General features: G+C 41.1%; 1 protein-coding gene across 2 annotated transcripts in view; it reads left to right on the top strand.

Moving 5' to 3' along the window:
• Positions 1-591: 591 nt before the first annotated feature.
• EIF5B (eukaryotic translation initiation factor 5B) overlaps positions 592-13,955 on the top strand; it is a 35,932-nt gene continuing 22,568 nt past the window's right edge. Inside the window, exons 1-4 of one of the 2 annotated variants that reach the window (XM_083884795.1) lie at positions 3,896-3,913; positions 11,732-11,748; positions 13,615-13,740; positions 13,829-13,916. In XM_083884795.1, coding sequence (XP_083740921.1) covers positions 3,911-3,913; positions 11,732-11,748; positions 13,615-13,740; positions 13,829-13,916 — 234 coding nt within the window. In that variant the 5' untranslated portion in view covers positions 3,896-3,910. Of the gene's footprint in view, positions 675-3,895; positions 3,914-11,731; positions 11,749-13,614; positions 13,741-13,828; positions 13,917-13,955 lie in introns of those variants that run through there. The other variant, XM_083884794.1, reaches the window with a different exon arrangement.

Raw genomic sequence — 13,955 nt, 5'->3', positions numbered from 1 at the left:
CAGGGCGGGGATGTGCTGGGGGTGACGGACCTGCAGAGGCCCGTGAAGGTCCGGAGGGGTGTCCTGGGCATGTCCCGCACCAAAATGACTTCTTAGTCTGTACTGCTGCCCTGTTCCATAAAAACTTTCCCCTTAGCATCTCCATTCCCCCGCTTTGAATTAGCTGTCCCATTTGCCTCCAGGTAAAACCTTTTTAAACGTGTTTATTTTGACTATCAGTCAGGTTTCGTGACCGAACGGGCCACAATCCTGCAAGGAAGTCCTGGGGCCTCTGGGAAGGCAGGAGGGCTGGAGGCAAACTACAACTAGGGGCATCATTTAGACATTTCCCGGGGCTGCCTGAGGACCGGGAGGGAAGCTACAAGATTCGGGGCGTCACTTAGACGTTTTCCGGGGGCTGCCGGACGTCTCCTCAGAGCGAACGAAGGCGGTTTCCCGGAGCCGGCGGGCGGCCGGAGCCCCCAGAGCGGCCGGGCCCGTTTCCCCTCCGGCCAGCAGGGGGCGCTGGCGCGCGGAGGCGGGCGGTGCGCGGGGGCGGGGCCGGGGGCGGGGCGGGCGCGTGCGCGGCGCGCGGCGGTGCCATATGCGCGGGGCGGCGCGCGGGCAGCGCTGAGGGTCGCGCGCGCCGGTGCCGCCGCCATGGGCAAGAAGCAGAAGAACCGGAGCGAGGAGAGGTGAGGGACACGGGGAAAGCCCCTCCCGCTCCCCGCCCCGCCTGGGGACCCCCGCGCCGGCCGCCCGCGGCGGCGTGACACGGCCCACACGGCGCTGAGTCAGGCGCCGGGCCCGGCCGGGGCTCGCGGCCTCATCGCAGGCGGGGCGCGCCAGGCCCGGCCCGGCCGTGCCTGTGTTTGTCCGGGAAGGGGCAGGCGGCTCCATTTCCAGCTGAAAAATAGCTGCTTAGTGCAGTTGAAGTGATTCAAATGTGGGTTTCTTAATTATTTTTTTTATCTCTTACTAGGCGTTAGTGCTATAGATCGTGCTGTGACACTGATATCTACGTGTTTCGTGTGCTTACTTAGTAAATGCAGATGGTGGATATTTCGGTGGTTGGAGGATAAGAGAGTCGCCTCTGTCGTTATATTCATATCGTCGTGGACAATGCCCCATCTGTGAAGTTTTTTTTGGGAAGAGTTTCCTATAAAGGCAGCTGCTTTAACCATATGGAATGCTGACCGAATGACATTGTGTATATTTACACTAACAGGAGAGAATGTATTTTTACTTGTCACTATAAAGTAATAATACATAAAAATAATCCGTTTAAAGAGTGTTTTCAGTTTTTAATAGTGACAGGTAGTTAAATGAAAACCGATGTCTTGAAATGTGTATGAACTAGAAACAACAACGTTTTTTCCTTAAACCATTAAATGTTTCTCCTCTGGAAGTTCTCCCCATGACAGCTGTGTCACAAAATACTATTTCATCTCGAAGAACTTTTTATTACTTAGGCATGTATTGACGCTGACTTAAGGCTGTTACTCTGTATCAGGTTAGGGCATAAACTGTTTCAGTTTTGCCAGTAATGTGTAATGAATATTTTCTGGTGAGGTATTTTCCTCATCTGGCTATTTTTCTTTATGCCTTTTGCCCTGCTATGTGTCTTGCTTTTTAGTATCATCATCAGCTTGTTTCACGGGCTGTATTTCACAGGAATGTCTTGGGAGCCGCTCTGGTGAGGAGGTGAGCTGGCTGTGGCTTGAGAGAGAAGAGAGAAGGGTTGGATATTTGTGCTGAAGGAAAGGACCTGGTGCCTGTCTTTGTACACAGGGTGGTGGATCCCAGATGCGTGGGGAAGCCTTTGGGTGCTGAAGCTTTGCTTCTTGGGGCTGTTTCAGGGGTAGGGGCTGCTGTGCCGGGAGCACTTGGAGAGTCTTGGTGCATGCTGGATACTTCATTCTCTCTGTGTAAATCACTGAGCACAGGCCTCTCTGGTGTGCTCCACACAAAATGTTGTTTGTCTAAATATGGAAGCATACCTTAAAGGAAAGGTCAAGAATTTCTTGTTAGAATAGTTGAAATCTTGAGATCCTAATTATTATTACATCAGATCTTAATGTTGCAAAAAAGAAAGACCAATAATGCAGTTACAGTAGTTGTGCTTCCTGTTGCCAAGTCCTAAGGTCAGTGGTTTATCCTGTGGTGGTGAGCTGCTGCAGAGCTGTCAGCATCAGGTGTCCTTCACCGGCTGCATGTGATTGCTCATGGTTGTGGTTTCATCTTCCTCGCTCTGGGATCCACTAGAGATCGTTTTTGTATGCTTGTTAATGTTGCTTTGCTCTTCACTGGTTATCTATGAAGCTCTGTGGTTAGCTCTGCATTGGTTAGCTCTGCAGCACGTCCAAATAAGAGAAAGGCACTGTGTATTAAATACTATTTCTTTCTTGTTTGTTACCCCTAAAACCAATTTTGTTCAGCTCTGTGTTTCTCTTAGCCAGCATCTCTCAAGTTGTGGGCTGTCCTGTGCCAGGAGCCCTCTCTGTTTATCCCATCTGCCTGTGCCCTGCTGTGCCCTGTCTGTTCCCTGCTCAAGGCCACTGCTCCCATACCAGGCCTGTGTTTCTCTGTGCCACGTTATTGTTGAGGACTTGTGAGTGTGGCATTCTGTGCAGTGACTGTCACTGATTCTGTATGAAACAAACTATGTTTGCAGCATGTCCAGGTAAACAAGAGTAGAACCAATTAGGCATAGGCACCTGGTTAATTAGAGAAATTGCTGTTACAGCTAAATCAAGGAGCAGTGGCAGGCAGGTCAGAAGTTCAGCCAAAGAAAGCCTTGACAGGCTTTAGTCCCCAGGTCTTGCAAATACAGTACCCAGCTTAGGAATCGCTCCTGGCAGTGACAGTTCTGTCACAGGGCTGTGCAGTTGTATGGCTGGAGAGGGATGATGTGGAAGGAGAATACAAACAGGCATGTGTTTGAGAAAAGAGGACAGGATGGTTACGCTGGCTGTATGATATAGCAGGGGCTTTGGCAGATGGAAGTGAGGATGGACCTGGAGGGCCAGTGATGTTTTGGAACAGGCGTTACCTGCAGAGGTGACTTTCCTTTTCTGGTGGTCTTGGTTCTAGGTGACATCCTTGTGAACATCAAGTTCCCCTGAGAGAGAGGATGCACTGCATGTTTGTATCTGTGGCTTGAGTTTGGAGTTCCAGAATCACCCATCAGTCTCCCCTTGATTTCTGGTAAAGTGAGAGAGGAATGGCCCTGTGTAATCAAAGGCTTCCAGTTGGATTTGCTTGCTGCATCTTCAGTTCTGTGCTATAGAGTGCTGTGCTATTTATTCCCTCCTTTTCCTCTCTGTTTTCCCAACAGTTTTGTTACAGATACAATCCCTTAGATCTTTTTTGGCTGCAGCTCCCAAAGCATGTGGCAGCTCATGGGCACAACTTGTAGTGCAGAGGAAGCATGTGGGAAGATGCAGGTGGTTGTGTTTATGCTGTGAATGTTTGTTTGAGAATTGATGTGGTGACAGGAAGATTTTCTGCTCCACACGCTGAGACAAATTATGTAAGGTGCAAGTAATCTTGACTCTGCTTTTCTCCCCTCACCCCCATTGCTTTAACTTCTGTAGTGGAGTTTCCTCTTCCGCTGTTTCTGCTGAGTACAGTAGCAGTCATACCAATGGGTACTGATGTATGTGCTGGGAAAGGAGGTGAAGATGGATTTTGTCCCCTGTATTTATACCCTGTTTCTGTAACAAGACCCTCGGTGAGGTGATGGCTGTGATGAGCAGGAAAAGAATGAAAATGCAAGACAGTAGCCTCTTATGAATACAGATTGTTACCTGAACACTGCAAATCTGTTCACACTATACCAGCACATCTATTATGCTTTTCTGGGACTCTGTTAGGCCCTCTTGCTGCTTGATTGCTGTGTATCTGCCAGCAGAGAACATCCTGATCTGGAATGGTGAGACACATGGTCACTTTGATGTGTTAGGTGTTCATAAAGGCGGAGAGTGTCTTGGGTCAAAATAGCTCCTAAGCCATAGGGAAGTTGCTTTAATTGTTTCCTCTTTGGAATGTTTGTGGTGATCACTCATTTTCATATGAAATTTCATAGCAAATATTTCAATAAAACTGTGAGATATCTGAGTTTTTCAGCTTTGCTAATTGAAGAGCAGGTGCTCTGATGTGTAGTCTGGCTCCTTTTGGGAGGAGTGTTATGTTTTGACTCTTTGATACAGTTTTAACAGCAGAAGGTATGTCAAGTTGTGTCCTTTGGAAATGTCTTTGGAGTTTAGTTAGGAAGTGTTTCTAATGTGTGTGAAGAAAGGCTGTTATAAACTACAGAACTCTGCTGTGAATCTGAGCCTCTAATTGCTGCTGTAGACTTCCCAGTGAGGGTGCCATGTACTCTGTTACAGATTATTGCTTGCCTAGAATATGGATCTTTCCCTTTGAAGGTGTTGGCTTTTCATGCGCTTTTCCTCTTCTCCAGCTTTAAGTCACCTTCTTTTTCTCTTAATGGTTTTCCTTAGCTCCTGATAGGTAGTGTTTAGCTGTGTTTATTCTCCTGCCCTTTAATAATGTGACCTGTTGCCTGGCATTCCACTCTGATCATTCATGCTTATTGCTTTAGAAATTACAGGTGCTGGCTGTGATTCTGCAGCCCAGAGTGAACACTGCTGCTAATATAGGACTCAGTGATCTTACTGATGCTGTGTATTGCTTTCTGTCTGGTATTGTTTACTAGGCAGTATATTTGGTTCCTTTTCTATTAGTGTGTTAAGCAAAATCTTCTCAATGTTGTGTAGGAAAGTTCTGTGAAGGCTAGAAGGGAGTTTAGAAATGTTCTGTACACCAGAGTGTCATTGTAAGTTATCTGCTTCTCAAAAATATTTCCACAAGCAAAGCCTTCTGCAGCTCCATCAAGAGAACAGCTGATAAACCCTTGAAATCCCTGTTTTTCCAATCTCATCTGGAAGATGGAGGATTTTGTACTGAAAGATGGAGTAAAAGAATGCAAAATAAATTCTTCATTACAGAACTTCATTGTCCTGTTCTATGCAAATGTCTATTTCTGTTCCCCCAGACCTGTAGCTTTTAACACAGGCATTTCACATTCACAAGAAAACTATGTATACTTATTGGACTTTATTTTAAAGCAAAGTATCATTGTAAAAAGTCTATAAGGATCACAAAATATTTATGGTAAGGGCAGCATAGACCAAAAAAACAAACCACTGCACTACACTGGGGAGATTGTAAGAAGCAGCTTTTCTTGTGGAAATCTTTATTCTTTTCTTTATCTTCATGATGGCATCTAAATCTCATGTGTAACTACTGCTTATGAAAAGCATGAAAGCAGTGCATTGTAAGCCATCAGGAATTGCAGAATCTGTTGTTTCAGTTCTCTGAAGACTTCTGAAAGCCTGAAATATGTTTCTTTAAATAAGAAGAAATGCTGTAAGGTGAAATATTGGTTTTAATTATAGCCAATGTAGGTGGGCATTGTTTGATCTTCAGGATTATAGGTGATGTAAAGTGTAGTTCTGAAGGTGTTTTATATGGTGTTTTTGGGATGTATTTTGATTTTATACAGTGAGATGTGTAGGATATGGAAGTTGTGGAACACTGAACTTCTTGGTAGTTTCTGTTTTGCACTTTTCTTAAACAAACAAAACAAAACAACCCAAAAGAACTTGCTCAGGGAAGACTGAATGCCAGTTTTTTATGTAGTGTTTCATATTCCATGCTTTTAGTCATCTTATTCTCTGGAGATATAAACACACAAACTGAACCTTGAAGAGCTGCTTTATTCCAGAGAGCTGTGTTGCCAGCTACCAGCCATGACAGAAGCTTTTTATCTTCAAGTTTTGCTCAATCTTCGTTTAAATGGGAATTTTAGGTTGTGGGGTTATGGTGTGTGCTTTTCTTCCTTTTTTTTTTTTTTTTTAAATTGATTGATTGTTCATTTGGTTTGGTGTTTGGGTTTTTTTTTTAGTCTGAGTTATATAAAGGAGACTTCTTATTTTTGTAGAATCTGTTTGGGTTGAAGGTGTAGTTCTCTGTCTTCTTTTTCAGAAGTTTTTGCTTAGCTGATAGTTATGCCACTCTTTTTCCCCAGCCAAACTTGAAAGAGAAGGCATGACTCTTTAATATTAATAATGGAATCATTGTCTTGGGAGCCTGAATGAAGAGCAATTACCTTTTTAGTCAGATTTTACTTCCTTGCTCTCTCATTAATTAGGTAGCTTTGGCAGCTCCCTTCATCTCTGAAAAATTACAGAGGTAGTTCTGTGTAAAACTCAGTTCAGTTGAGCCGCTGGACATTTCAAACCCTGTGGTGTTACTCTGGCTGTCCCCAGCTGTCTCCACTTCCATTGTGGTGCATTCAGTGCTTATGGGCCCACAGTACAAATCAGGTGTGTGTTTTCATCTGCCCAAAAAGGGTTTTCTGCATGGACTTGTGGCCACAGGATTGTCTGAGCTGATAAGAGGGGAAAGTGTGGCTGGGAATGGGCAAGGAAGTCAATTCTTCCCTTCCCTACACTGTAGTTTGAGGAAGAGGCAAGAGGAGGGTGCCCCATTTCTGGGGCTGTGGTTTTATTTTTGTACTTTAGGCACTCTCAGCAGCAGTTCTGGGCTGCATAGCTGGTGCTCACGTGGCTACTCCTTCATTTTCTGGGCTGTGAAAGGAGCACAGTTCATTCTTTCCTGAGTTTCAAACTGTCTCAGTCATATGTAAGTTAAATGTTTTCAGTGGAGGAAAAAACAAAACCAAAAAAAGAGGCTTGTGGTGTTGATGTACTTTGATAGGCCAAAATGAGAAAAAGGCCAGGGCTTTGTTTCCATGTTTTGAATGGCATTGCTGAGCCAGCAGATGCCTGAATTTTTCATTTCATAACCCACTTAAAGAACAAGTTGGTGATGTGAGGTTTTGAACAATTCAATGATTACTTCCAAAGTGTTTTATGTTTTTGCACATTTTAAACCAGTTGCTCTAGAATAACTTGAACTGGACTCCTGTCTTGCAAACGATCTTAATACTACAGGTGAGAACAACTACAAGTGTGTCATTCAGCATGGGTAACTTGCTGGGTTTGGATAATGTTGTATTTAGAAATGCATCTTGTTACTGGTTTATGGCTCCCATACATGGAGGATGGATGAGGTGCTCTAGGGAAACAATGATAAAGATCTGTCTAGAGGTATTAGTTTTACTTGGTCTAAAACTACTGGAAAACCAAACACGGGGAAAGAGATGGTTCAGCTTCTCTTCAGTCTTTTTGAAGGTCAAGGACTTCTTTTTCTTAAGCAAACAAAATTACTTAATGACAGTGATGTTTCTTTGAAGGTGGTTAGAAGAGCTGGAGTCATGTAACTGATGAAATATCTCCAAAGTTGCCTCAGCAAAAATGAGTTCTGATTATGCAGGAATGTGGGCAGTGAGTTCATAGCAGTGATGCAACTTTCTTGCTGTGTCAACTTGCTGACTCTTCTGCTCCTTTCACATGAAAGTTTAGTTTCTTTGTTTCAATCTGTTTTTAATTGTGCAGTGTTTTCTTATGTTTCAAATTCATCTTAACAGAGACAGCTGAAAATGTCCAATCCTAGGTAAAATGATTTGAGTTAGCACATTAACTGTGAGATGAAGGCAAGCATAAGTAATCATGTTTATGTTACTCAGTGCAATAGATCAAAAAGTGCTTGTGATTTTTTGATCGGTGTGTACACTTCAGTTTTGGTTTCAACAGGACAGTATTATCCTGTCAACTCTGTTTGCAGAGTTGGATTTCCAGTAGTTTAGGGCATTTTGTCTCATTTTAAGTTGAATTCTGCCATTTAATTTCTGCAGTTTCATTTACCTAATTTCAATAGAGCCAAATTGATATGAATGAGGGCGACTCAGCTCCCTTGTATAATCCTATTGCTCCACTCTTTCAGTTCATGAATGGATCAGTAGTTTTTCTTTTGCCCTTTATCTCACTGCAGCCTGGTCAGGATGCCACCTCTTGTCACCATCTCTGTCACGTGTAGCTGCACGGTGCCTGTTCATAATGAGGTTTTTCCTCTGTGTTTGGGGATATGCATTGTAGGTACTGTAATAAGTGTACTGGAAGTCCTAATTGTGTGTGACCTTAAAACAGGGAGGAAAAACACGTTTGCTGGTGGTCTTGCTAATAGAACCAGCTTGTCTGTCATTGGAGAGTCTGTGGAATGCTCTTGGTCAGCTTTCCTTCACTAGAACCGGCACGGAAAGCTGGAGGAGCTTGTTTGGCAAGGAAGGGCAATTACGCATTTTAGTTGCAGAAGTTCACTGAGCAAAGAAAAATGATAAAAGCTTATTAACTCTTATTTCAATAGCTGTAGTACTGTCTTCCTGCATTTGGCTTTGTTTTCCTGGGCAATGCTGAGAAAGTCTTCCAAATTCCATGCCTAGATTTGTCTGTTACAGAGATTATATTGCAGACAGTATCTGTCCTTAATATGGCAAGTTCACACTATGAAAACTCCTTAATGATGAATACATTAACTATATCAGTACTTGAAGTAAGTTTTTCACCTTCCACGGAAGAGAGAAGTGATAATTAGTTAAAGTGTACTTGTAACTGTTCTGACATACTTTATTAGGGAGCAGTGATATTTTTTGTTATTTGAGAATTGTAAGTTGAAATCTTGTTTTGGGGCATTCCAGCTTCTATTCCACTTATGAACACCTGTAATATTGTAGACTGAAAGAAATGGTGGAACTTCAGAATTTAAAAATAAATCTTGCTAATTGTGAACAAGAATTAGAAACGGTGAACTTCACTGTGTGAGGGTTTTTTTTTAAGCAAAATGGGAAAGCATGCCTGTAAAAGACTAGAGTAAACCCTAGGGTGTGAACACTGGGATTAACGTGAATTTCAACATCCGCAAGTAAGAGTTTGTTTTAGGGTCAGCTCTGGTATTCACATGGCTTCTACAGCGAATTTCTAGGTTCTGGCTGTTGCAGGCCATTGCATCAGAAAAGGAACTTGAATCAAAACTGTGCTTGTTTCTCGTGTTTTAAAAAAATAAACACCCCCTCAAATAAAATAAGCCAAACACCTTAAGGTGTTTTTAGTATTTTTTGGCAGGTGCCATGTATTAGCTGAGGGCTTGGTTTTGTTTGTTTTTAAACTGTGTTTCTAGTCTTCAAAATTGTTTCCTTGCTGTAACAGCAAGAGAAGCACAGCAGAGTTGTTTTTGGTTTTTTTTCCCTACAGACTGTGCATCTATCAGTCACAAGATTTTTTTCCCCTTTCTGACTCAATAGCTTGCAACTGTGTGGGATCTTATAAATAGCAGAGCTACTGGATGTCTTTGTACATCTGACTGAGCAGTGGTAGGTGACAGCTCTTTTATTTCCTGTTTTAATCTTAATTAGCTGTTTTAATCTTCACACTGAAAAAAATGTCATATTTCCTCTTATAGGCAGGATTTGGAATTGTAGCTTTATTTGTTGTCGAACATTTTTGTTTAACGTGTAACATGAGCAACTTAGGTTATGTTTTGGGTATCAGTTTTTGTTACTGGCCTGATTTGATGCTTTGTTTGTGTGAGAGATGTTACTGAACTTCTTCTGTTGCCCATGTCTGTCTTAACAATCCCCAGACACTTGGGCTTCCTTGGGACAGTCTGGGTACATTTGATCCTGGCTTGGTGCAGGATGTTGTGTTAGCACAGCATTTAACTTGTGACCCAGTGAATATTCAGGAATCTATCCTTCAGGGGCTTCTCCCTTGTAATACAGGTTTTCATTAGTCTGTGCAGACAACTTGTATTGAAACCCTTTTGGGAAACAGTTGAGTTCTTAATGTAATTTCGAGGGCATTGAGGTAAATATTTTTTCAGTATAAAGTATGTAAATGTTTCTATGTGCTATTTTAAATATTTACATTACTGCAATCCTGCTTAAATGGCAAAAGGCAGTCAAATTGTGTAGGGAAAATGTTGAACACTTTTTCTTTTTGATTAGTGATGTAATTCTAAAGAAAAATGTTTTGTTTGATACATGAAGTGTAGTGATCTCTGTGTATGTGTTACTGATTACTGCACTCTCCTTCCATTAACGTGACTTGTCTTTTCCCACTGCAGAGCTTTGCCCTGTCTTAGGCACAGACCTCTGTGGAAAAATGTCTGCAGCCATTTTTAAATAAACTGCTTGTTTAGGTTTGAGTGAAATGCATACACCTAATCTCTGCTGTAATTTAATGCATTGAAACACTGCTTCAGCAATATCAAAACTCTTTTTATATTAGCAAAAATAGAGGCTGGAATCAAAGTATGTGAATAACACAGGTGGCTTAGGCTCCACGTGTGAAACAAGGAAAAGTCAGGGAAGTAACTCCTTCTCTGCAGTGCAGTAGCACTTTGTTTTCCAGACCTCCTTGAGCCTCTTGTGTTGGGGAAATGTGAGGGGTTTTTCTAGTGCAAAGGATTATGAGCTTGAATGGTCTGAGGTAGAGAGGCTGTGAAATCTGTTTATAAAGTCTTCATGCAAAAGCAGTTTGAGGTCGAAATTGAAAACCACATGAGCATTCTGGTCATTTTTGGTTCCTGTATCAGGCCCTCTTCGGGTTGGACCCTAGTAAAGGCTGAATGGGACCTTTTGGAGATCTTGGAGAAGGAGGTTCCTGAAAGAATGTTCGGGTTTCTGAAATGTGTATTGGGGGACTGCTCAAAAACCTTTACAAGAGGTGTACACCACTTTCCATGGTATCTAACAATGCCCATAGGAGATGTGACACATGTTATGTATCAAAGTGTAGTGGATTCCTTATAAAAAGGAATAAGAATCTCCCAGGAGGGGGGGAGCACCTTCTTAATTTTCACATTTTCTTATGAAATCCTAGTGGAATTTTATTAGAATTTTAAAAGGTAAGGGAATTCAAGATCCATATGGGAATAAACTTGTAGTAATGGAAGCCAGTGTTTGAATTCCTTGGCTTTCCAATGATATTCTTGCTTATCAGTTCTTATGAATTATAGCTGGATATATAATTGCATGCAGCCTTAATTTTACTTCTTACTTCATTGAGGCTCAAATATTTGAAGCTTGCTTGGGGTTTTTTTGTTTGGGGTTTGTGTTTGTTTTGGGGGTTTTTTGTTTGTGGTGGTTTTTTTTTTTTTTTTTTTTTTTTGGTTTTGTTTTGTTTTTTGTTTTGCTTTTTTTTTGGTTTTTTTTTTGTCAGAAACCATTGACCATTTTTTCAGAAACTTTCAGAACAGTGAAAGCCAAGTTTGAAAAGGTTTTTATATTGATGCTGCTATTGTGACAGTTGGATGATGATGATGATTATTCCTAAACTGTTCGTGCTGGTGGCTGTTAAAGCTTAATGTGTGTCAAATACTTTTTTCAGTGTTTGAGATTTTTTTTTTCCCTAAAGAAGTTTTCTTCTTCAAAGTTCAGTTGAAGTGAGTTGATTTAACAGCATATAAAACCTTATCTTCTTAAAGCCTGTGCCCTGGAAAACATGAGGTACCACAGACATCTTCTTTGCTTGTAGCAAAAACCCCCATGTGTTTGATGTTTGGACCTAGTTTTCTACTAAACTGCATTGTGACAAGTCAGCCTTGGTAATATCTGTGTAAAATATGAGCTGTTTAAAGCCCTGGTGCTTTAATATCTGAACAACCACATGGTTAAGATCCTGTCATGAGGGGAGCAGTAGAGCCTTGGAAGATGTAGTATAGAGCGTGGATTTGGGTGTTTGCAAACTCCTTCAAGCCTGGATATCACTCAGTCTCCTCCATTAAGTCCCAGAGGAAAAGGAGGTAAGCAAGTGTGCTTAATAAACTCGATATTCATAAATTCATGCAAAAACAAGTTTGAGGGCCCAAGTGTAGGCCTGGGTATAATGTACTTAGCCTGACATTAGGACTTTATTATAGGCATGGAAGTGAGTGGGATTTTTATTTCAGCTGTTACCCCTGATACACCGCCGGTTAAACTGCTTATAAAAACAATATTTTAATTGCTGAAACATCAAATCATCTTAGGATGAGAATGGCCAAAATGTGTATTTTCTCTTGAGGGAGAGGATTACTTTAGAGATCTTGCATTAACTATTTAAGAGATATGATTGTCAAAAGAAATGTATTACAAATCAAGTCAGCACATGAGGGAGTGTTACTAGGTATGTTTTAGGTGTAGGTTTTTTTCTCTTGACTAAAAATCTGTGGCAGTACAGGTGCTGTACTGTGAGGTACTTTGCTGTGCTGCTTTTTATTTGGTTTGTTCAGTCTACCCAGCAGAAAATATAAGATCTTAAAAATACAAATAATCAATTTTGGCCTTTAAAGAAATGCTTTGTTACTTAGTTGTTCTCTTATCACATACAGACGGTTTTTGGTGACTTGCATATTCCCAGTGTGTTGAATAAAATGTTTGTTAATGTCAACATTCACTTGCAAAAGAATCCAGCTCTTTCCTTTTTGCAGCTTAGACTTACTGAATATTAGAATCTGTATCTCAATAATTAAATGTTTGCTTTCCTTTATTAAGATTCAGCTTCTGGATTTATAAATTGGCATGACTGAAGCTCTGGTAGTTTAGAATTTGCTGATATCTTGCAAGTCCTGAATCTGGAAGATTTTTTTTTCTGTTATTTTCTGGATATAGTTCTGGGTATTTGGTGAGTCAGCTTTTGGCTGATTTATCCTGAGTGGGTGCTAATAAATGAGACAGTGAAACAGTAAACCAACAGTTTTCTGCCCAGTTATCTAAGAGGCAGTTAAATGAAGTATGCACAGCTTGTTGATTAAGATGGGTTTTGAAACTGCAAATTGTGATAAAAGTAGCATCAGACCAGTTTTGATACGAGTACCGAAGCTCAGTGTGAAGCATGGAGTAAGTAAATCTCCTTTCTTACAATTGTATGAAATGTCTGGACAAAAACTTCTTTTGGCTTTCTTTAGGCCTCAGAGAGGTGATACTGAGGCAAGTGGTGCAAATGATTGCTTGCCAACTACATTGGTCTTTTTCATTGTCTGCTTTAAAGTCTGGCTTGGGGCTGAACTCTGTTCATCTATGTGAACTCTTTTCTTGAAAGATAATAAAATTTTTAGTCTGATGGCAAAGCATAGGTAGCTGTTATTGTGAGTTGGAAGCTGTAAAAAACTTTCACTTATTTGCTAAATAAAAATATGGAGGTTTTTTTTTTTTGTTTGCTAAAGGAGCAGATAAATATCTCTTAGTAGGATCCCCTGGTAGTGAATTTGTGCTTCATTTTACACTTTGATTGTGGTGGCTGCTTTTCTGTCAATGACAGCTGTGATTTGAAGGGCCAAACAACTTATCTTTTGGAGGACCAAAGTCAAACAGTCTGGTTACATTCCTCCAAGAAGTTACATCAAATCACACAAGTAAACTTTTAAAGTTGGGGTTGCAAGAACTGAATGTGTTTTATTGTTTCACCTCCCTTCACACGTTGAAGGTTTTTTCCTTCCCTTCCCACTGAGTAGAATAAGGTAACAGTGCATAATTGTTTGTTAAACATGAGACATTTTTTCCTACATTGCACATGTTTTGTGGTTGATTTTGCATTTTGAAACTTTTTTATTATTATTCAGATGGCTTTTATTTATGTAAACTTAACTCGTTTGAACTATTGATAACCCTACTTTCCGTCTTCATTTTAGTGCAAAAGATGATATTGATATTGATGCCCTTGCTGCTGAGATAGAAGGTGCAGGAGCTGCAAAGGATCAAGAGCCTCAGAAATCCAAAGGCAAAAAGAAAAAAGAGAAGAAGAAACAAGATTTTGAGTAAGTTTGGGTTTTTCCACCTGCCTGATCTTATTCCATTATCCAAAAACTCAGTTACTTAAGTGCCCCAACTTCTTTCTTATTTTAGTGAAGATGATATCCTGAAGGAGCTGGAGGAGCTGTCGATAGAGGCGCAAGGAGGGAAAGTTGACAGGGAACAACCTTCTACAGGAAAGGTGAACACTGGGAGAGGGGTGGGCTTGTTAATAGGAAAT

The sequence above is a fragment of the Zosterops lateralis genome (genome assembly GCF_965231275.1).
Source record: "Zosterops lateralis genome assembly, chromosome: 2".
Lineage (NCBI taxonomy): Eukaryota > Metazoa > Chordata > Aves > Passeriformes > Zosteropidae > Zosterops > Zosterops lateralis.
Note: the sequence above shows the minus strand (reverse complement) of the source record. Positions and strands in the feature narration are given on the sequence as shown.